The sequence below is a fragment of the Diospyros lotus genome, chromosome 1, assembly GCF_014633365.1.
Source record: "Diospyros lotus cultivar Yz01 chromosome 1, ASM1463336v1, whole genome shotgun sequence".
NCBI lineage: Eukaryota > Viridiplantae > Streptophyta > Magnoliopsida > Ericales > Ebenaceae > Diospyros > Diospyros lotus.
Genome location: NC_068338.1, coordinates 30121047 through 30145593, shown reverse-complemented (window position 1 = coordinate 30145593; position 24547 = coordinate 30121047). Strand labels below are relative to the sequence as shown.

General features: G+C 37.7%; 2 protein-coding genes across 3 annotated transcripts; one reads left to right on the top strand and one right to left on the bottom strand.

Annotated features, from left to right (window-relative positions):
- The first annotated feature begins 1342 nt into the window (after positions 1-1342).
- Positions 1343-13894, top strand: LOC127798123 (auxin response factor 4-like). The gene is made up of 12 exons (XM_052331457.1): positions 1343-2398; positions 2505-2561; positions 2835-3011; positions 3099-3183; positions 3290-3380; positions 3597-3758; positions 9304-9423; positions 9508-9583; positions 10499-10661; positions 10749-11497; positions 11570-11760; positions 13454-13894. The coding sequence occupies exons 1-12, from the start codon at positions 2081-2083 to the stop codon at positions 13635-13637; spliced, it is 2373 nt and encodes a 790-aa protein (XP_052187417.1). The 5' UTR covers positions 1343-2080; the 3' UTR covers positions 13638-13894.
- Positions 13895-14307: 413 nt separating this feature from the next.
- On the bottom strand, positions 14308-24502 carry LOC127798129 (isovaleryl-CoA dehydrogenase, mitochondrial). 2 transcript variants are annotated; one of them, XR_008022339.1, is made up of 16 exons: positions 24292-24502; positions 23311-23394; positions 23174-23231; positions 21329-21453; positions 21151-21195; positions 19517-19565; positions 19267-19376; positions 18415-18491; positions 17638-17688; positions 17484-17548; positions 16787-16941; positions 16656-16696; positions 16409-16463; positions 16113-16309; positions 15497-15553; positions 14499-14590 (listed from the first exon to the last, which is right to left on the bottom strand). XR_008022339.1 is itself a non-coding variant. In XM_052331470.1 (15 exons), the coding sequence occupies exons 1-15, from the start codon at positions 24397-24399 to the stop codon at positions 14444-14446; spliced, it is 1227 nt and encodes a 408-aa protein (XP_052187430.1). In that variant the 5' UTR covers positions 24400-24501; the 3' UTR covers positions 14308-14443. The 2 variants fall into 2 exon arrangements, 1 of the variants encoding a protein (XP_052187430.1); XM_052331470.1 differs by lacking the exon at positions 16113-16309 and having other exon boundaries at positions 14308-14590; positions 24292-24501.
- Positions 24503-24547: the final 45 nt, after the last annotated feature.

The window sequence follows — 24547 nt, the reverse complement described above, 5'->3', positions numbered from 1 at the left end:
TATTTATTATTATTATGTCACACGTACTGTATAAGTGGGACCAACATTTAAAGAATAAAATAAATACTTAAAAGTTAAATTAAAGCATTCATTTAAAAGGATAAAAATGAAAAGACGAAGCGGGGAAATTGAGGCTGAGAGGAGTGTGGTGTGGTGAAGAAGGATTTTGTGTCATTCGATTGCATCTGCATGGCAGTAATCTACGTGGTGATTGGTGGGGCCCTGCGATGATCCAACGTACTATTTTGCATGATGCATTGATGACGATGCACATCACTAGCAACACAACATTTTTAAAACAAAAAAACTTGGTGTCTGTGGCTCCCATGGCCTTGGCTTGGCTCCCAGAGAGAGAGAGAGAGATAGAGAGAGAGAGAGAGAGAGACAGCTCGTGCGGTACCACTGTGTCACAGTCAGTCCCGGCACCGAAAAAAGTGGACGCTCGAGTGGCAGAGCCGTAATTTGGGGGCAACAACGAGGGCATTTGGGGTCGAGATTAACGAGGCGTATAAGAGAGAGAGAGAGAGCGAGCAATCAAGGCAGCGCCAAAGGCGCAGGCCTTCCCTTCCTTCCAATCCTTAATCCCCAATCCCCATTGTATCACTTTCTCTGCAAACATTTGCCCTCTACTTCCCTCTCCCCCACCACGCGCTCCACGGCGCGTCATACCCACTTCCACATAGTTACTTCAGTTCAGCTCATTAATTAATTTTGCCCACTTATATATATATATATATTGTTAGTTGGTATGTGATAATTGGGTTTGTTGGTCTATATATATATATTTGTTTTTGTTTTAGAATTGTGATTTTGTCATTAGTGAAGTGAAGTGGGCATTTTGATTTGACGTGGGATTTTGAGCGTGGGTTTTGAATGAATGAGAAGAGCAGCAGGCAGCAGCAGCAGGAACCAGAGAGAGAGTGAGTGATAAGACTTGACTCTCGTCAGAGAGACAGATGCATAAAAGCAGGGGAGGGGAGAGAGAAAGAGAGCTGGTTCTCTTGCAATTGTTGGGCGCAGGCTCTCCGTCCTTAACACGCCCACGATTGTTGCTGCCAAAACCCAAGGGGACCCATCTACATTGACAACTCTCTCTCTTCTTTATCTCTCTCAATATATAAATCCTTTGGTATATATATATTATTTTTATGAATGGTCTCGATCTTTTTCGTATTTATCATACTGGTTATGCATATTGATTTGTTTCTGTATAAGCCAATATTGGCAAGAAGACCATACAGAAGGATAGGTGACGCCTTAAGGTTTTATGGCTTGGTTTGTTTCTGTTTGTTGGAAACATGGAATTAATAGGACGTGGAATTGGGATATTCTTGTATTTTCTGTTTTTTTTTTTTTTAATTTTGCATTCAAGGGAAACTTGGCCTCAGTATACGGGGGAAATTTACTATTGATTTAGGAAGGAATGATTTTTGGAGGAAATGAGAAAAGAAATGGTAAAAGTAAGGCAAGGGAAAGTAAAGAAAAGGAGTGTGGTTTCTGTACTGTATTGGCCTGTCCCCCACACCCAACACAGTTCTCTCTCTCTCTCTCTCTCACCAAAAGGGGCACTAGCACATTGGCTTTTTCTGCCTTTTGTTTCTGTGCACTTGCTATTCAATTGTCTATGTCTTCCGCTTCTGCTCCCTCTTCTCAGAACTGCAAATGGGGGAGGAATCATACTTTGAATTTCTTGTTATTATTTGATTCCTTCACTTTTCTTCTCATCTTTTAGCCTTCTCCTCTCCCCTCCTCTCCTCTCCTCTCCTCGCCTCTTCTGGGTATCCCTCCAAACATGACTTTCTTCTTGCTTCCTGTTCCAATTTCTCTCCTCTTCTTCCTTCGTGGGCACACCCTTTAAATATCATGTAACTCTGCCCATGATTTGACTTCGTTTCCAATTTTCTATTGCTCGTTTTTTCCTCTTGCTTTAAGGATACTCTTCAAGAGCCACTTGATTGCTGCCTTCCTAACTTTAATTTTGCTTCCTCATTGCTTTTCTCTTTCTTTTCTGGTTGGTGGTTGGTTTTACTGTTTTAATTGGTGCTTCTTTACTGATAGAGTGGCACGCCCTGGGGTTTTCATGGACATTGATCTGAACCATGCGGTGACGGAGGTGGAGAAGAATGCATGCGAAAATGGCGGCTGCTTCTCCTCTTCAACTTCCTCCTACTCTTCCAATAACTCCTCATCAGCTGCTTCTTCTTCAACTTATATGGAGCTTTGGCATGCTTGTGCTGGCCCTCTCACCACCATGCCCAAGAAAGGGAATGTGGTTGTCTATTTCCCACAAGGTCATTTGGAACAGGCTGCCTCTTCCTTGCCTTTCCCACCCATGGAAATGCCTAATTTTGATCTCCAACCCCAAATCTTCTGCAGGGTTGCGGATGTTCAACTTCTGGTGAGTCCTGGGTTTTTACCTTTTACATTGAATTCTTTGGCTTTTCCCTCAAAACCTTAATCTTCGCTTTGATATAGCCCTGATGTTTATAAATCACCTGAAACAGGCTAATAAGGACAGTGATGAGGTGTATACGCAACTGACTCTTCTTCCTCTATCAAAGGTATGCCTGCTGATTAGTAGGATTGCCTTTTTATTTGTCAATTCTTGCTTTTGAACAATTATTTCATATATGTGGGAAAATTTTCTAATCTTTTACCTCAATTTGGTTTTTGGCTCCTTTTTGGTTGAGGCTGCGTAAATGCTTTTGTATTCTGTTCTTTTTGGCCCGCTTGATTCCTAGTTTTGTGTTTAATTTTGCTGTTGGAGTTTCCTTTCAATCTACAAGTTAGCTTAAACTCGTCACTTGATTTTCTCATTTTCTGGTATGATGTAGTTGGAAGTTATAAGTTTAGAGAGAAAGGGCCATGGCGAGTTGGGACTGGATGAGGGGGGTGTGACACCCACAAAAACACCACACATGTTCTGCAAGACACTTACAGCCTCGGACACAAGCACCCATGGCGGATTCTCTGTTCCTCGCCGAGCTGCTGAAGACTGTTTCCCTAGGCTGGTGTGATTTCTTGCCTTCTCGTGTCTGTTTTTAAGTGAGCTTGCTGGGAAATTCATGTGACACTCGGTGCTGTGGTTTCTGTTGTAGGACTACAAACAGCAAAGACCTTCTCAAGAGCTTGTTGCGAGGGACTTGCATGGAGTGGAATGGAGGTTTCGCCACATTTACAGGGGTAATTGATGGAATCTTAACTGTGGTTCACAGAATGGGCTCGCTAGAATGCTAATTTTTGTTATATTGGAGAGAAGAACCAACAGGTTTTGAGTGCCAATTTTCAGGTCAGCCACGTCGGCACCTCCTCACTACCGGATGGAGTATTTTTGTGAGCCAAAAGAATCTTGCTACTGGTGACGCCGTTCTTTTCTTGAGGTACATAGATTTGTTTGAATGCCGAGGGTTCTCAGATCTGTAGAGTGAAGCTAGCTGTGACAAGAAAACAAATTTTGGCTAATTGGAAAAGAATAAGTTACTAATTGAATGCTAGCGAAAAGGAAGAAACATTTTCATTTGGTGTTCAAATGCCTTGGACAATTCTCTGATCTAAAAAATTGAGGCTGTAAATTTGATGCATAATGATCTTTGTAGGGGCGAAGGTGGGGAACTGAGGTTGGGAATTAGAAGAGCTGTTCGACCAAAAAATGGCCTTCCTGATTCAATCCTTGGTAACCATAGCTATCAGAATGTTCTTGCTCTGGTGACCGAAGCTGTATCAACAAAAAGCACATTTCATGTTTTCTATAGCCCAAGGTATTACCATTTATCATCTAGTCCCCCAAACTTTATTTATTTATTTATGAATAGTTGCTCTTGTTTTTACTGAAGCTATTATTAATCCATTTACTAAAGGAATTCCCGTATTCTCAGACCCTATGAGGTCAACAGAACTGTAACTTTGTCAGTTTAACTTCATGTGATATCTTATCATTCTTATCTTTAATTAGGACAGCTATAAAAGCTGTCAAATGATTGGCAGAGAGCTTGTTCAGCGATTGGTCACCGTGCAATTTTTGAACCATGTTGTCACAAGGCCGTTGAGGCTGATTGTACAACTTGTTAAAATGAAAATGAAACAAAGATTATGTGATGCCTATTTGTCATTACATTTGGATGCAATTAATGGGGTTTTAGAAAGAGACGAAAAGCCATGAACGAAAATTCCAATCAACTTTTCAGCCTCAAATAAGTAAAATTAAAATAAGAGAAGCAAAGTTCCTGTTTTTTTTTATTAATTTATAAGACATGCTATGTTAACTCCTAATGATAGGCTGCTTAGCAGCTCATTGCTTATGATCCAGGGAGGTGGTGTCATGAGTGTAAAATTTTTTAGGTTTGGCCACAAATTATGACCTTGTTTCATAATCGGTTTGGTTATGATGTGGTGTTGATTATATGATGGCAGTTTGTAAGCATTTGTCCTAGTCATGTTTTTAAATTAACAGAAAATAACAGTAAGTCGCCACTTTGTTATCCGTTATATAGAACACCCTTTTTAGGCTAGAATGGCATTGACATGATGACATTGGAGGGGACAGACTGGTGTCCCCCTATAATTCCAGCCAATAGTATCTCAACAGGTAGTCATTACTCATGTTAAAAACTGGCATCCTTTTCATTTGAATTCTTTGTTTGTACCAAAGAAAGAAAATGAAAACTTGTTACTGGAATACAACAGTTGAAACTTATTTGTTTCGGGGAAGCTCGGCAAAAAATCAGCAGGGCTAGGTGAAAGAACAAGGCCTGCTTGGAAGGGGTCACTTGAAGGGGGTCCTGCGGAAGGATGGCTCCAGACGAAGAAGGGTCTTTGGGTGTGAGAAGTAGCGGAAAGCTCTTTTGAAGAGTCTTTGATTGGTCCAGGTCTTTTGATCTGCAAGATAGAAGATAGTCAGAAGGCACGCAAGGATTTCTCTTGCGTGGGCCCTTTGATACCTAAGTCAGACATGGTCATGTTGCTGAAGGATACAGGTGCAATGCAGATGAGTGTCGGATGGTGTTTCTCAAAGAGCGGAAGGTCTTTGGAAGAGTATGTGTCGAAGAGTCGAGGAGAGGTCTTTGGAGTCCAAAAGAAGGATCTAGAAGACAAGAGATCAGGGGGTATTTATACCCTTTGAGGGACTGGGACACATGACAGGTCAGGATACGTGGCACAACCCTTTGAGTAAGGATGTCTAGCTGTCCTTGGGTTAGGCTTCGGGAAGACCTTGGTGGGCCAAGGCTTCGGGGAAGCTAGTCCCCGAAGGGTCTTCGGAAGGCTGCCCAGGTCCTTTGAATGAGGAAACCTCGCGGAGGGTATGTTACAATAAAACTATTAGAAAGAAACATGTTAGTGAAAAACTCTTTAACTGATCAAAGACTGATTATGGGGCATTATGGAGCTATTATATTCTCGTTACTTTTTTTACTTCACATGTTCATCATAAATGACCAGTCATAATTGGAACAAATACGTGTTATGAGATTTGGGATGATGAGAAGACTTTCTGCATTTGGGGGACTAATATGTGCCAGTATTCTAAACCTTGGGTTGGCTGTGGGATTTGAGTTAGACTTTTGCCTGACCTGGTATTGTGGTAAGAACTGGGTAGTACTCTAAAGTTGAGCCTATTAGGGAGGGAATGACTTATTAGTTGTTTGAATTCAACAGCTAAGGACCTGTTCATTGGAATTTTCATTTTCAGCTTCACTATTTTGACAACAAAAATAGTAAAATAACATTTGACTGCTCATTTTTTGTTTTAAAATAACATTTGACTGCCCCTCCCACACTCCTTACCACTGGCCACTCATTTCGGTGTCGCCTCACTAGTCAAAGAAACTCCCAAATCTGGCAGTCTCGCTGATATCAGAAAGACGCAGATGTGAGGAGTGAGATTAATGCAGCATCGCTGCTGCACACATGCAGCCGAAGAAGGAGACTCACAAAACAGTGAGGGTGAGGAGGAGAGCTTTCCATCACCATTTCCTCTGCCGTTGTCGATTGCAGAAGGGTTGGGGGGGGGGGGGGGGGGAAGAGAGAGAGAGAGAGAGAGAGAAGCATATCTGGTGGACAGATTGAAGAAGATGATGCAAATCAACAGCCACACCCTTGCAACCACCGAAGAAGGAGCCAAAACCAGAAGTCCAATGGTGAAGGAGAAGACGCTGACAAAGGCATTGATTTTCCACACTCACACTGCGGCCCGCTATTCTTGAGAGAGATACCCAGACGTTTTCAAACCAGCTACAGGGAAGCTTGTCGCTGCCTCGCTGACTGAGAGAGAAGGCTGGAGGAGTCGCTAGTGACCTCCAGCGTCTCCTCTAATCACTGGCAATGTTGGGGGTAAGTTAGAAAATAAAAAATAATAATAGAATACAAAACCAAAAATGAAGACAAAGTTGTCAAACAACATGCTAAGTATTCATTTTTTTGAATGGAAAGAAACACTGAACCAAAAAAAAAAAAGTTGAAAATGAAAACTCAGAACTAAAAACAGAAAATTAAAAGCTTTGTCAAACAAGCCCTAAGAGATGGAGATTTGTGATTGGCATTTAGTATGTAGTCAATACCTGACAAATGAAGATGGCGGATGATTGGCACAAGGGCAAATGATTGATTTAGAACCAGAAGAATTTCTCCAGTTTCGGGCTGTTTTGATTTTTGAATATTATTTAAGAGACGACTGTTGAAGCTCACTAACTGGAAATATCATACTGGATTTTATTGAAAGTGCAGGATTTTATACGACTAACTTTCACATGTATGGCAATAAATTGCTTCCTCTTTTGTAGGCTTTGAAGTTTTTGTACATTGGGCTTTTAGAATACATACGTTTTTGACTCCTGAAGCTGACTTTTTTCTTTCTTCATTTCTCTGTTTCTTTTTTTTTTTTTTTAATGATTTTGTGAAAATTATTCAGACAAAATAGCCCTTAAGGACATGTATCATGGTGTAGAGACAAGGGTCAGAACATGCGGAGGGGATACTGAACCATTTACAACTACAATAGGACGGCATCATGGTTCTGCACTAAGTCCATACTTATTTGGCCTAGTAATGGATGAACTCACTAAAGATATTTAGACAGATGTGCCATGGTGTATGCTATTTGCAGACGACATAGTGTTGGTGGATGAAACAAAAGAAGGAGTGAACACTAAGCTTGAGTTGTGGAGAAACAATTTAGAATCTAAGGGATTTAAATTAAGTAGAAAGAAAACAGAATATATGGAATGCAAATTTAGTAAAAATGCAAAAGTGGATGATGTTATATTAAAATTAGAAGACCAAATCTTACAAAGAAAAGACCATTTTCGATATTTGGGATCAGTGATTCAAAAAGATGGAGAAATCCACGAGGATGTCGCACATAGAATTAAGATAGGTTGGCTAAAATGGAGAAATGCATCGGGGGTGTTATGTGATGGTAAAATCCCATTAAAATTGAAAGGAAAATTTTATAGGACAGCTATAAGACCAGTCTTGCTGTATGGCTCAGAATGTTGGGCTGTCAAATACCAGCATGAGCAAAAGACGAGTGTAGCGGAGATGAGGATGTTAAGATGGATGTGCGGACATACAAGAAAAGATAAAATTAGAAATGAAGTTATTCGTAATAAGGTAGGAGTAGTGCCAATCGAGGAGAAGATGAGAGAAACTAGACTAAGATGGTTTGATCATGTGAGAAGGAGACTAAGAGACGCTCCTGTGAGGAGAGTTGATGAAATGGAACAATTAGTCACAAAAAGAGGTAGAGGTAGACCCAAGAAGACTTTGGGAGAGACATTAAAATTTGATATGAAATATATGGATCTAAATGAGGATATGACAAAAAACAGAAATATATGGAAGTCTAGAATTCATGTAGCCGACCCCACATAGTGGGATAAAGGCTGGATATGTTGTTGTTGTTGTTGTTTGTGAAAATTATCTATGGAGTTGTGTGCCATGGAACTAGATCATCAATCACCATATACTTCTACTCTTATTATTACACTGGTTTTCCCAGATCCTTTTTTTTTATATTATTGTTATATTATATTTATGATTGGTGTTATTACTTGACAAGATCATCATTATTGCGGATATTAAAGTGATCAGGTAATCATCTTTAGGCATGCAGCTTTGCAACCAAAAATTTTGTGCCATCCATGCAATCTATCAAACTCTTGCTCCATGAAGAGCTTTCTGAATGACATCTTGATGGAGATCTAGAGTTATTATTTAGAACTTCTATGATTGTAGTTGTGTTAGGGTTTTCTGGATGTTCAAGATTTTTTCATATATTTTATCAAGATGTAGTTCAGCTTTATTAGGACTTCTAATAGATTGTGTTGTAGAATTTAACTGTTGTTATGTTACTATTAGATAGTTGTAGTTTTAGAAGAGTTCTAGGTGTTTTAAGAGTTATATTACATGGTAGAATTTAATCCGTATTAGCTTGTCATATTAGGTAGTGGTAGTTTTAGAAAGAGTTTGTGTTTTAGGAGTTTCATCGAACCTAAAATTATGATTTTAAACATGAATAAAACTTGAATTTTTGCTGCTTCGTTTATCCTGATTTATTCTCTTATCTGCTTCTTAGTCTCTTCTTCTCCAGTCACCTTCTCCTTATTCTGTCTCCTCTAGTTCTTCTCTTTGTCATCCCTGGTTTCTTCTCACTCTTTTTCTTTTTTGATTTCCTCCTCTTTTCTCCTCTCCTTCTTAGAATTAGTTAATAAATTAGTTTTTTTTTTACACAACTAGCATCAGATTTGAGATTTTTACTAAAGTAGCCTCGAATGGGTTCCGATCTTGGACCAAGAGAGACCCACCAATCTAATTGGCAGGTCTAAAAAATATTAACTACTGCAAACCAAAGCAAACCCACCAATGCAACTGGCTTTGAAAACCTGCCAGCTACACTGGAGGGGTTGCCTTTTTTATACCAAACTCTTTGCATTTTTTGGTAAGTGTTGGCAAAGAGAAACTAGAGAGACCCACCATTTAGATTGGCAGGTCTCTCTCACCCTAGGCTCAGGTAACATCCAAAGCTATTATTGGTAAATATCTCAAATCCGATGCTAGGTTTGTAAAAAACACAAAAAATAATGTTAATTTAATAATAAAAAAAGACTACTCTTCTTATATGGTTCTACTTCACACTAAAATGTTGTGACATAATAACAGTTTGATTGCCAAATATATGGTGATGCCATAACAGGTATGGATAGCATAAACCTAAATCTTGTATCACATTAAGAATTTGGTACAGGTGCTTCATTTTTTGTTTGAGATAAAATAAGAAACTTCATATTTGTTCATACTTCTGGAATGCAGGGCCAGTCATGCAGACTTTGTTGTACCCTATCAAAAATACATAAAAAGCTTCACCAATCAGATACCTATTGGTACCAGATTCAAAATGAAATTCGATGCAGACGATTCTCCTGAGAGAAGGTCTATATAATTAGATAAATTTGTACTATTTTGCTTATCAGTCACGTGGACTGACAAGAATTTAAATTTATGCCTCTTTTGCAGGTGCAGTGGTGTAGTGATTGGAATATCTGATTTGGATCCCTACAGGTGGCCTAACTCCAAATGGAGATGCTTGATGGTATATTTTTCAAACTTATATGTCATACTATGCTCTTATGTATCACGAGTTTAACATATTTCCTACAATAATTATACCAACATCTTATTCCCTATGTGGTTCGTTGTTCTAGTTTCTTGGTCTTTTACATTATGAATAGGGTATGTGGTTCATTGTTCTACTTTCTTGGTCTTTTACATGTTGAATAGGGTGTCACCAGTTCAGCAGACTCTCCTCTTTGAGAGGGTTGAGGGAGGGTCGTATTTTTATATTCTTTTGAAAGAGGTTGTATCCACAATTCGAACCCGTGACCTTCTAGTTGCAAAAGGGATAACCTTACCATTGTCACAAAGGACCTTTTACATGTTGAATATGCCATAAATTTTTCTTCTAAGATTTTATGATAACTTCATTTTCATTTGCTGAGGGTTGGGTGCATGTGCATGTTTTATATAGTTCTGGTGAGGTTTTGAGGGACAATTTCCTTTTATTAACTGGATATTAAGGACTTATTTTGCCGATCATACTTTCTATGCAAAAAATACAGTTACATTACATCCTGTTAACTTGCGTAAATTAAGTTTGAAAGACACCCTTTGTGGATGCTGATTTCTCTCTCTCTCTCTATATATATATATATATATATATGTATATATATAGATATAGATATACGTATACAGATACATATGCATGTAGGCATATATCTAGAGACTGCCAATATGCTGTAGTTGTGAGCCATCCATCTCTGTGGAATTTGGTTTAGCAGATATTTTCTCCAGATGGTCTGACCAAAAGAACTGTCATCACATTCAGATATTCTGTACATTGATGAATCTTGTATAATAACAGAACTGCAATTAATTGAGTTCTTTTTAGTAATTGGGCTTCACATTTCTAATACGAAAACCTCTTGTCATCCAATATATGATCTAACAGGTAAGATGGGATGAAGATATTGTAAGTGATAATCAAGACCGAGTTTCTCCATGGGAGATTGATCCTTCTGTTTCTCTCCCACCGTTGAGCATCCAGTCCTCACCAAAGCTAAAGAAACTGCGGACAGGTCCGCAGGCAACCCCACCTGATAACCCCATTGCTGGTACCAACTTTCTCATCAAATTTGTAATGTCATACCTAGTGTTATACACACCCAACTCACGCATCTTATTGGACATTTTTCTTGCAGGAATGGGTGGGTTATTGGACTTTGAGGAGTCTGTAAGATCCTCTAAGGTCTTGCAAGGTCAAGAAAATACAGGTTTATTATCACCTCTCCGTGGGCGTGATAAAGTTAACCACTCACTGGATTTTGATATGCAATCTTTTGCACGTCAAAGTCTTGCATCAGCTGGAAAAGGGAAGGCAAATTTTATTGAGGTTATGAAGAGCCAGCATCCGACAACTTATAGTACAGACTTTATGGAATCCAGTCAATTTCCAAAGGTCTTGGAAGGCCAAGAAATATGCTCATTGAGATCCCTGGCAGGGAAAACCAATTTCAACCTTAATGCTTGGGCAAGGCCCGACCTTAGTTGCAACTTTTTCAATATTTTTCAGAGACCCAAGCCTAATTTCTATCCTCTAGGTTCTGAAGGCATCAGAAATGTCTACTTTCCTTACAATGACATCTACAAAGCTGGACAAGATCCTATGATACTTTCTCACATGACAAACTTCCCAAGTGAGAGCGTTCCATTTATTGGGTCTCCAATTCAAAATGGGGTTCTTAGGGATGAAATAAGGAAGCCAAATCTTCCAAATGAGCCATCACATGGGAAGATAGCTGGTATTCCTGCTTCAGAGGCAAATTTTAAAAGCACAAAAGATGACATGTCGAATGGCACTTTGGCTGGTTGTAAATTATTTGGTTTTTCCTTAACTGGAGAAACTCCTATGCCAAACATGCAAAGTGCCAATAAGCGGAGCTGTACAAAGGTAAGCTTTAGTAATTACTGTACATCAATGTGTTTTTCCTCAACTACCTCAAACAATAAATACTGGCTGCAGGTGCACAAACAAGGCAACTTGGTGGGAAGGGCGATTGATCTTTCAAGATTAAGTAGTTATAATGATCTTCTGATTGAGCTGGAGAGACTCTTCAGTATGGAAGGCCTTCTACGAGATCCTGAGAAGGGATGGCGGATCTTGTATACTGACAGTGAGAATGACATGATGGTTGTCGGGGATGATCCATGGCCGTAAGTGACTCTTTCAGTTACTTGAAATGCTATTTATTTTGTCTTTTAGCCTAATGTCCACATTCATTGAATTAATTTGATGATAGTGGAATGCTCGGTGGTTCCAAAAAGGAAAATACGAAAAAAATAAATTAATGCTTTGTTGTTTATACAATTTTTTATGTTATAGGGTACTGGAATTCTAGAAAAAAGCAAGAAACAGCTGCCCTTCAATTCTGTTTACCGCATATAGGCCTTATCTTGGCATGAATGCATTATTACTGCAAAATAATAGGAGTATTGTATTCTGCCCTAAACTAATGTGAAAATGGAGTAAAGGAAAAGAACTAGAAGAAGAACCAGGAAAATTATACCATTAAAATTACTGGATCATAGCCATTGTTATTACTTTTATCTGTATATCTGTATAAAAAAGTGTTAGAAAACTGGAAGTCTTACTAGTGTTGTTAGAGAAAACCAGAGTTGGAAGTATTGCTAAGAGGCACGATGAAGCTTCTTGAAGACACAGTTGGAGCCTCCCACTGTGCACGGGATCCAACAACTCTTATCTCAAGGGTTCAACTTACCTTGGATTCGATCCTGTTCCCTACAGTTTTGCACCAACCGACGGGAACCAAGTACTTCTCAACCTCAGATCTAGATGGCTAATATATAATAGTGCATGTATAGATATTTTCATTGTGAATGTTCTAATATTTGAAGGCAAATCTTTCTGACTTCTTAATTCATGAATATCTTTTGGGATGCCTTCCTAATTTGTAAATGTCTTTTGGAGTTCCTAGTTAATGTGTAACTTCTCTAGTTAATGTATGTCTTTTGGGTGACCAAGCCTATTGGATTTCCAATTCATTAATTTAAATTAATGTACTTAGTTTAAATCATTTTCCAACTGAAGGAAATGATGAGGAAACCAGGGAATGGTTCTATCCTCCCATCAGTTCAGCTTTGTGTTTCCCTTTTTCATTGCAATGAGAAGGGATAATTGTTTTGAAATATAGATATCCATTTTTTAACCGAATCTCTGAAAAACTTATTGAGCGAAGTTAATTGGAAGGTTTTGTCTATTAACTAACGAACTTTTGTAAGAATACAGAACAATTGAGAAGCATATGCCATTTATAGCCAAGACCAATATTTATAAACTTGGAAAATGCTTTATATATCTAGATCAAATACATTGAGTTGCATGTGGAACCTTTCTTTGAAAGGTGGAATCATTGTTGCTTCTACTAGGTTTAGGGCAGAATATTAGACCAGTCAAAAGATCAATTGCTACTTTTTCTCCCTTCCTAATGCTTTAATGTTACTCTTTAATAATAATACAAAAATCTTCTGTTGGTTTTACCTCGCATTGGTGTTTTATATTACTCTTGAGCTTATGATGCTTATATGAAGTTTCTGATGTTTTATATCACTCCTGAATTTCTGATGCTTAATATTGGCCTTCTGTTAGTTTTGCCTCACATTTATGTTTTATTTTTATATCCTTTCCATTTCCATATAATTCCTTCCTCATTTGGTTAAAAACTTCCCCTCTATCCACCTTTTTGCTATTTCTATGAAACTTCATTATTGCTTTGAGATTCAAATGGGATGTGGTTGAATCAAAATATTTGAACTTCAAGCGTCACAATACAACTAGGACCTGCTTATCGTAATGTGTTTGAATGGTTCGTTGCAACCTTGTTTGCAGTGAGTTCTGCAATGTGGTGTCCAAGATCCATATCTACACCCAAGAAGAAGTGGAGAAAATGACAATTGGAATGATCAGTGATGACACTCAAAGTTGTTTGGAGGAAGCACCTGGAGGACTGGATGTGTCGAAGTCCTCGTCTGTCGGCCAGCCGGATTCTCCTTCAACTGTAATTCCGATCTGAGGTTGGACTTGTATTATGTTTGCTTATAGGTTCAACTTTTGCACCCTTGCCTCTTGTTTAAGTACATCCTTTTCAGTTTAAGTGCAACCCTATTTGCAACTTTGTTCCCTTCTCCGTGGAACATGTTAGTCATCAAGACTAGTAAACTTCTGTTTCCTTTATCATTGTAATGTAATAATATACCAGTGAACTTCTTCCTATAAGCATTCTGTCAAGTATTCGTTTACAGATGGTTGGCATTCATGTGCGTTTTTTGATGCTTAAGGTTATGACATCCTCGCAAATGCAGTTCCTCTTCGGCTTTCAGGTGACATTAAACAAACAATTGCCTCCAGCTCCCCCTATATTTTATATTTTATCTGGCCTAGGAAAAGAATCTGAAAGAAACCAGACTTCCTGATGGGAATGACTTGGAACACTGCAGCTTTTCTTATTGAGTCCCCTGCTTCTTTTATCACTTGGAATGACAAAACCGGGGCAGACTGGAGATCCAAGTTTCATACCATGTGTTTTACCAAAAATCATGAATCTAAACATGAACATGGTTTGTCTCTTGTTCAGTTTGTGATGAATCATGAAAGGAAGTTCTACTTCTCACCCTTCACTAATGGGGGTCTAAAACTCTTTTGACCTCACCATTGGTTCAAGCTCGAAGCTTTAGCAGAGTCACTGAAACAAAGGCGAACTCTTATTATTTATAAACTTGTTGGTTAAAACAAAAGTTCAAATTTCAGAAGGAAATATACAACAATACTGCCGCCCAACAGAGCAACTGCGAGACAACCATTGATATCATCAGCAAGAAGTCATTGATCCTTGAACAGTGCACGGCCGATGATCAGTCTTCTGATTTCGCTAGTCCCAGCTCCGATCTCGTATAATTTGGCGTCCCGTAGAAGACGACCCGTCGGGTACTCGTTTACGTATCCGTTGCCGCCTAGACACTGGATAGCCTGCATGGATTCAGAAGCATAAAAACACATTCACCAACAGATATAACAAGCTTACATCTCAATTTGTCTGGCAGCACTACTTTCGATTCCCAAATCCGAACTCCCTAGGAAAATAAAGGTGGAGAGGATCAAGTGAAGAGTCTAGCCAACCTCCATTAGAACAAAGATATAGCGGTATCTGAAGTTACGACCTTCAAGTTATGATGAATAACTAGAGAGTATCAGTGTTGCACGCTTAAACAGTCCTGGCCCTTCAGATAAATGTGGTGAGCCTGAAGTGGGAATCTAGGTCACTATCCGGAAAACAGAATGTTCTGAGCCTTACAACAGTAGCAAAGCAGCTGATCCATGTGTACCAGAGGCGTCCTAAAACTAAGGAGGACCAGTTTCCTTGAAGGACTCGTTTCCTTGTCTGCTTGACTTGCTGTTATTTGGTCATTTTCTGAAACTCAATAAGTTAATTTCCTATTGGTTGGTTCTCCTTATTTGGGTATTTCCTAAAACTAAATAGGAATAGTTAATTTCCTATTTAGTTTAGTCTCCTTATTGGGTTTATTTCCCAAATCTCTGTGTCAGGATTATTTTAAACACCCTCTAGTTTGTTAAAGTTTGATAAGCAATAAAATTATTTTCCAGCACTTGGTACAAGAGATGGTGGGGTTCTCTCTAACAAGCCTAAGTTCCACCATAGGTAGGAAGGGGAGAAGACCTAACAAGGCATCTCTTTCTTGCAAGGGAATAAGCTAATGCCCTCATTAATCACCCTTGAACTTGATCCCTTAACACGGTGTCGCCGCCTATATTTATGGATGAGATACAGTTTAAGGAGATCAGAAAAAACAGACTTTTGAAGAGTTTAAGAAAATTTTAGAGAGATGAACAGAAGGAAGTTTGGCTTTTATTCACCTGAAGGGCAACTTGGGTGGCTCTTTCAGCTGCAGTAAGTATAACTCCAGAACAATCCTGAAAGAAAGGGACAAAAAAATGAATACGAGATTCACCCATGTCAACGTTATAGACCCCACCATGACTACACAAGTACGTGCGACAATTTCTCATCATATCTTATGAAAACCCAAATCAACGACACATGATATTCAGTAATGTGAACATATTCATGAATCCTCTGGCACTTTTTTAGAGAATATTTCTTAGCCAAAATTATCCATCATTAAGCTTACAAGTTAATAATGAGTAACATAGGTGGAATGCTATGTATGGTAGAAAAACATGTGCTAGTGTCGATAGAAAATATTGGGGCAAAAAAAATAAGGGGCCTGTCTACATAATGCGACTACTATTCCAATGAGCAGATTTTAATGTATGACATTTTTGTTTTACAGCCATATTAGAACAAACTCTGCAACTCACAAGGTTCGAGTTTCAAGAGAAAGAACAAGCAGAAAGGTAACTTATATAATGTTATGCTTGCAACTCAATTCAACAAAGTGTTTCCTGATCACTTGGAATTGGCTACGGCAATCCTATGCGGCCATTTATTTATGTATTTTGCCTCCCTTACCAGAGCACTTGTTAATCTTCATTCTGCAAGTTCAAACCATCTTGGATATTTTTTCTCATCTTACAGAATTAAATGGCTGCATCATCTCACAATTTCATTCGTTAGCAACCCCTGCCCCTTGGTTTCACTATTAATCCATCTTAGAATCCTCTCATCAACACAGTTTGCTGAAATACCAGTTCCAACAGATCCCGAACCTATACTCACATAACCCATTTGGTCTGGACTTCAGATTCACCTCAAACAGAAAAGAAATAACAGCAAGCACACAACTGGAGAATGACATTATGCAACACCTTTGGGTCAACTCTTCCACTGTCACAGTCCCTTGCAACAGAATACACATAAGATCTGGACAAAAAATGAGAATGTTTAGTATCAGTAACATAAAAATAAGATTGAAAAAAAAATAAAAAGAATGTTCCCAAATCAGATTTTTGATGGATGCATCTGATTAACTAGTCAGTAAGGTTGTATTCAGTCACAAAAAAATTAACTTAATAAATAATAGAAGAATTGCACCCTGCTATGGTAATCTTTTACCTGGAAGACTGCAGAGCAGTATACATGTCAGCAATTTTCCCCTATATATGCCAGTCCACAGCACATGGGATAAGTTTTCAATAGATATCATTGAGAACATTAGGAAGACAGCTATCTTACTAGTAACAAACCTGCATAAACTGGAATTCACCAATTGGGCGCCCAAACTGTTCCCGCTGCCGTACATAAGGAACAACAACATCAAGACATGCTTGCATTATTCCAAGGGGTCCACCAGATAAAACTAGCCTCTCCAAATCTAGCCCCGACATCATAACATAAACTCCTGATACAAAAGAACTTGTGTTCTCAGAAGTGTATGTGTAAACAGGAACTTAATTTTGAACATATGTAATCCTCTGAGATCGTTGTAACCCATGCACAACATCCGTTCACTAGCAGGCAGTTCAACTTCAGAAGGTTAAAAAAATAATACTCATCCCTCTTTCAGGTTCCCCTTCATGCATGGTCAATTCAATCACTAAACCTCCTGGTGAGGATGGATTTCAACATCTTCATGAGGGTTTATGGTATTCAGAAAATGTTTTATAGATGTGCATATTATTCAAGTATAGCAGCTAGTAACAACTCATTTTAGGCCATCTATTGCAACACAAAAGAAATTCCTTGGTTCAAAAGCAAGCTTCTCTCCAGCTCTAACTGTTTTGCCGAGACAATTAGGCACTGAATGTGGGACTCTAAAGGCAACATGCATGTAGCCACTTGTTATCAAGTATAAGATGACAGCACATTGTCCAAATGATCAGTGCTCATGGAGAGGGAATTAGGGAAATATCAACATTAAAAGCCCAACAGCATCATATGTACCTTTTCCTTCTTTCCCAAGAACATTTTCTTCAGGAACAAAGCAATTTTCAAATACAAGCTCACATCTGCAATGTTGTTGGTCAGCTCCAGTTCAGAAAATCAAAAGGAGATGATCTCAAAATAGATGAATATTTTTAAAGCAATGCAGCCATACGTATCACTTCCTCGCATCCCAAGTTTGTCTAATTTCTGGGCAGTACTGAATCTGCGATGTCAGCAACACAAACGAAAGGTGATTTCAGAGTGTTTTCCTGATTCTATTTTCCACTTTAATGTTGTTGCATGTAACTATTCCAAAGATTTGTACAAATGACATAACAAACAAAACTGAACTATTTCGATGTCATGTGATGACTAGAAGATCCATTTTTATATGTTTTCTGTTTTATAAAGCAAGTTAAATATATTTCAAAATGATGATGACATAGAACATGGTGGGAGACTATTAGCAATGATATGAATTATAAGGGCCTTACAGAAAATATAGCCATAGATAGAAATGAGTGGCAAGCTAGAAATCACGTAACCGTGTGGATAAGTAGCCTAATAGATAATGCCGTACTGTCTGTATAGATCCATGGGTGCGCCTATAACTTTCTATTTAAAAAAAAAGTCCTAAAAAGTGAACCATTTCTTGACAACAGAAGTGCATGCTGGTGGGCTTATCTTAGGGATACACATACGACTTTAGATTAGTTGACAGCCAAATCTCTCTGGCTCACATAACCTAAAGCCACACAGCAAACCCAGAATAATATGTATCATTGATGCCTTTTGATAAGATTCTTTATTACTAAACTTTCATTTTCTATGATTTCACTAACCATTTTTAGTTCAGAGTACAGTACAGTCAATATCGACCTTATTTTGAATTGGAAACAACCAGTAAACTCTTGCCTTATACTTCACTACTATCAACATATTTCCGTACCCTGGCATTCCTTTCTCGATGATAAATGCAGTGATTCCTTTGGAGCCAGCAGAAACATCTGTTTTTGCATAAACAACCTGATAATTTGGAAGACTGATAGTGAGAAGCAAAAAGAAATTTTGTACAGAGGAAAGATGAGAAGTACATAAACAGGAACAGCAATCAGAACAATAGGACCAACTATTATGTCAACAACAGAGGAATTAAAGAATGATGTTTTTGCCAAAGTGAAAATAAATCATCAGCTCTCCTTATGAGACTATTGGACAAAGCTTCACAATAAAGGATATAAAATGAATTTTGAAGCAGGAAATATAATATCTTTCCAGAAAAATAGCTACTGAGTAAATGACAGATCATCAGTAAATAATGAAGTATGACCTAAAAATTAGAATATGCTTTGCTTCTCCATATGCATCTTAACTTGTAGAACTACCATAGAAGATGGGCAACAGAAAAAACTTACTTATTCTCTTTGATAGAAATAACATGCACATTTTGCTGGGAAAGTATATGTTTAAAGAATTCTTTCAGAACATTTTGCCTTCTCTTAAACCAAAATGAAATGTCCTAGTATTTAACTTTTTGCTACAGATGGGATTTGCCAGTTCTATAAGATTTCTAAATCAATAGCAAATAAAATACAGCTAAAACAGCATGGGTGTTAGCAAAAGATGAAAGTCTCCCAGTGATTGAAACACAAAAATTTTGCTGCCTGACTTAAGAACACTTTTCCCCCTCAAAGTCATCACAGAGTAGATTGGAGGAAGTAGATTCCTCCAAACAGTCACAAACATATAAGCATTAACATTCATACACATGCATACTTTAGAAAAATTCTGGCAGAAGTACCAGTGTCTGAGCAATTGGACCATTAGTGCACCACATCTTGTTCCCATTTAAAAGATAACCTCCATCAACATGGTCAGCTTTACATTTCATGCTAACAACATCAGAGCCAGCTGTAAATGCAAAACAGTAATTTGGGTTACATAAAAAATCACAAAATGTTTGGCATCTTTTATTTACTTGTCTTCTGAAGAAATCTATAACTATTTAATGAATATACAACATAAGCTGATAGATATTTCAAATATATTACCATTTGGTTCACTCATTGCAAGAGCTCCAACATGCTCCCCAGTAATTAACTTCAAACCAAGTTAGAGAAATAGTTAGAATTAAATTGATGCATGTACTGCAAGAAAAACACATGGAAAAAGAAAAGAAAAAAAAAGACTCAGAAAAGGTTTTTAAGGTGTCAAATAGGGAAAATGACAATAACATACACTTTATCCACCAAAGGGTCACTCACTAAAATTTGAGTGTCCTATTATGTCAAGCCAAGTCAAATGACTATCCTATTCTACCTCACATGATGATAATTAATTTATACAGGGAGATCATTCAATCGCATGTAGTTGAGTTATCTAAGTAGAATTTCTTCCAAAAATATAATTGAATAGTAGTGTTGCAATACATTGGTGGCATCTTGTTCTGATGTTCCATGGTCAACAGACCAAAGTCCTTTTCCAATCACATTGAATTGAATGACATAAAGTGCTGTATTCCTAGTATATCAAGATTTAACACTGCAGGCCGCTCTATGCAATCCCCTCCCTCAACCCAAAGAAAAAGACAAAGAGGAACTTGAACTGCTTCCAGGGACGGTAGAGCTTATATAATGACTTGGATCAATAGCAGATTTGTGTTTAACCTGCTTTGTGACCCTTTATAAAACCAAGACAATAGAGAAGAAACATGGAGAAAAGGAGACTAGGATTCAAGATAATTAAGAAACTTATCACCAAGTGATCACATTACTTTCAGTTTGTTAAAGGGAAAGAAACTTTATCCAAAATTACCAGACTACTTGGCCACAAACATTAACTTTTTATTGGAAGGTAAACTGAGTTGGAAAAATCCAAATTCAAATGTTTTTCACTGTTTTTCTTGAACCCTAAAGGATATTGTTCCAGACTCATTGCCTTAACCAGTTCAAAATTATGTATGAGGCTACAAAAAATGACAACATGCAATATTAAGATGCTTTTCTGCTAGTTCTTTCTATGGTCTTGGGCTATTCTGACTTGTCCAGTAAAATTTGGAAATAAGCCCATAATTAAACCAAGGTGCTATATAGGATATGATAAGAAGGCATTCTCAATTGCATGGATGTTAGGGTATTCTCCACAACATCTGATCACAACTTACAAATGACCAAAACGCTTCAAGGGATTTTGGTCCCATGGTGCTTAAATACATTTAACCATGACCTTCACCATATTGCATGCTTCTAAAAGAGTAATCCGCTCTCTACTTTCCAAAACACAGTTTGCTAGGATACCCATCATAAATGCCAAATCATTATAAAATATGAAACCTCAACTGCTGAAGGAGCTGAAGCAATTTAGCAGGAAAAGTACTTGAACAAGAACTAATGTAACACAACAATCACAGAGGAAGAATTTTTTTGACAATGCAAATTCATCTCAAGCATAAAGCAAGGTTCCACCAAGAATAAATTTGCCAACAGAAAATAATATCCACTTGTGTCATAAGATGATCCATTGATATTACTATCTAAATTTGGTATAAGAATGGGAACAAAAATAAACATGCAATATGGTAAGAAAAATTAGTAGAGCCACCTATATTCTATCAAAAACCAGGATATCTATAAAATTAACTGGAACCCCTGGGGAGGAGGATTAAGAATTAGAATGGGAAGTAAACCTTTGGCAAGTATTTCTCCTTCTGAGCGGGAGTTCCATTTCTCACCTACAAAACAGTAATACATAATTAGACTTGTTTAAAACAGTAGCATATCATCAAAATAATCTTATATTGCAATGAACACATACATACATATAGGTATGTATATCACTAATAAACGTTGTCTTTGATCTCTTACCAACTGATTAATACATAGGTTAGAGTGGGCACCATAGGACAGGCCAACAGATCCTGAAGCACGACTAATTTCTTCCATGGCTATGCAGTGGTATAAATAACCAAGGCCAAGTCCTCCATATTCCTCTAGAGAAAGTCCACGAGTTAAATTTCTATATACTGAGGGCATGCAGACAAATCAACATGATGTGAACTCTATAAAGGATTGCAAATAAAGTAGTAGTCCTACATCAAGAAAGAGTAAGATTATCAAGGAGAAAGAGGGGAGAAAGAGAAGGTGAAGTTTCCATCACATAAGGACTAACAGAAGTACAAGGAGAACAAAGGAGTGTCACTATTATGAAATTTTATGTAAAGCATCAATGAAGCTGACCACCTCTCTCTAGGCTATAAGATTAGCCTCATCATCATCATTAATCAAGAAAATTAAAAACTTTCTAATAAGGTACAGAAACTTTGTATGCACCATGGTGCTTAGGAAGACCATTAAATTTAGGGAATCACCAATAACTGAGAATTACTTATAACCAGTAGAAATGTTCCTTTAAGTCTCTGCTAAAAGACTCTTACGTCTACATAGTAAACACAGAACTTACAAATTCTTCCTCTAGCCATTTGAACTTGTCTATAACAACTAATGGTGGAGGAAAAGCTTCCATCAATTGAAACGGAGTCTCGGGCTAGGTTTTGAACATGCTAAAGAAAGATTATTGCATCATCAGAATTTTAAACAAGTATTATTGCATCAAGAAACAAACATGATGAGGAGGTTCAGGGGCATATTTTCTTTTTTCTTAATCTACAGCTTGCTAATAACAGAGGATTGGAATCAAACCAAATACCAAATACCAAATACCTCTTTGTGAAGCCAAAATTGCCTATTCACCCATCTGATAATTCCATTTCGGATTGATCCAAGATATCTGAATTGATCATTTCTTGGTATGATTTGATTTTCAAGTTTTACCATAACACTATCAGCACTTATAATTTTACTGAAAATGTAGCAAAATTAGGCCTTTTTCAAGAGTTGAAAGCTTGAACCAGAAAGGTTAAGATTTTGGGTAATATTCTAGGCTCATAAGTGAATAGTACCCATTAGCAGCAGTCTATGGATTGTTTTGGCTTTCTTTGGATACTAGGTCAATTATGGAAGACTTGGAGCTTAAAGCATGAGGTTTCTAAAACTACATTAAAGATGAATCAGGTCCATTTCTGAGGCTTCCCTTTTTTTCCCTTTTCTGGCCATTAGGAACGGGAGGGCCAAATGGGCATCAAACACCCGCTTGTTCATTTAGGTCGTCGTGGGGTGCCATTGATTTTCCAGATGATCTTGGCCTTAGTGTTCAAGACTGAGATTTAAAATATTGCAGCTGCAGAAAATTTAAAATAAGAATAAAGAAGAGAAGGAGTTCAGGAATCATCCCTAGTGTATCATTGTCATCATGGCTAAGGTTAGCATTGCATCAAAAGTCAATTCAATTCACAAAGCTTTACTCTAGGACATACAATCACTAGAATTAGAAGCATTACATGGACTTTCAAGGACTCCTACACCAGCAAAAACTTGGACTTGTAAGGACTAAGGAGGAAGTTGGCCTTTAACTTCCAAACCACCAATATAAAAATTGACCTGTATTGTGACCCATGAAGAACTGCTACATATGTTGAGCAATTCGGCAAATTATAAAATATCCTTACTCGCAAAAGCAAGAAAATGAAATCAAAATTGATAAGAACAAAGCATCTTAAGCCTCAAATAAGTGGAAATAAGACTCTTCTAAGCATAGTAGTATTTTGATCATGCTAAAAGCTCAAGCAAATCTCTTATGATAAGAATTTCTACCCGGAGCAGTAATTCCATGGAGATTAAAGTCACCCATTAGCTTCCACAAATTAATCTCCTGGAAAGAAACCACAGACAGAAGTTAAATTTTGAAAAACCATCGATGTGGTTTACAATTGAGGCAGATAGTCGCACACCTCTGGGAAATAATTTGTTCTGTCTATCTTTGATGCACGAGGAGCAATATTTTCTTGGGCAAATTGTGCAACACTTTCTTTAAACTGTGAATATCCACCCCCCCCCCCAAAAAATATATATATATATATATAATAAATAAATAACACAATAATTGGTCAGTAGATAAGAATAAATTGCAGGCAGTTAGTGTAAAAAGAAATTAAAAATCAGTTTAAAAAGGGAAACAATGTCAACTCGAGAATTAACTTTTTGGCTGCATTAGGAACTTGTCAGAGCAATTTAACCTTATTAGGTGTTAAGTCTCAATGGCCTGCCCTACAGCAGCGAACAAACACTTTCATAGTGCAATATCACGAGTTTGTCCAAATTCTAGAAACATAGATAATCTGTTTAGGTGACTATTAACATTTTTTGAGCAGAAGGTCGTCAACCAACGATAATAAAGCTAGATAGATAAGGAAATCAAATACACAAAAAGGGGAATGTTACAGCCTCAGACAAGCTTCTTCCATACATGTCTCAGTTAAAGTCAGTATGATTACTATTATTTTCTTAATATGTGTTATTAGTTATTCCATTTTTTACTGGACAAATTGATCCGTACATGATTATCGGTAAAATCTACCGATAAAATCTTATAGCCCAGTCGATTCAGATTTTACATCAAAAACCACGTCACCAGCGGAGACCCATGTTTGTATGCTCACTGGCCAATCCCTCCTTGATTTCAGATCTTAATCTAAAGCCCTACACGGGGAAAAAAATAGTCTTATACATGCTTTGGAGTAAGTAAATTTACAGCTGACACCCCCTCCTTCAGAAAATTGTTCTCTGAAATCCTTACACTCCATGTGCAAGTACAAGCACAAAGTATATAACTCTAGAACAAAAACCCAATTCAGAAACGGGATTATTGAGAAATGGCAATAATTGATAAACCACAAATCTTATGTCTGCACGGGGAGAAGGGAAGTAGAGACCTGCATCTGGGTATCTTCGAAGAGTAGAGAAGTTGAAAAAACAGCGCGGTGTGCCCCTTTTCTGGACACTGCACCCATAAACGATCTCACCGAGCACAGTCTTTGCATCGTTCCTATCTGGTTTTCTGAGAAGCAAAAAAATAGGGAGAGCTCCGAGCGTGGAAGAGAGGCTAACCGGAAGATAGAGCGAATTTTAGAATCTTCGGCCAGCCTTTTACACAGCAAAATATAATTTAAATAAAAAACATATGTAAAT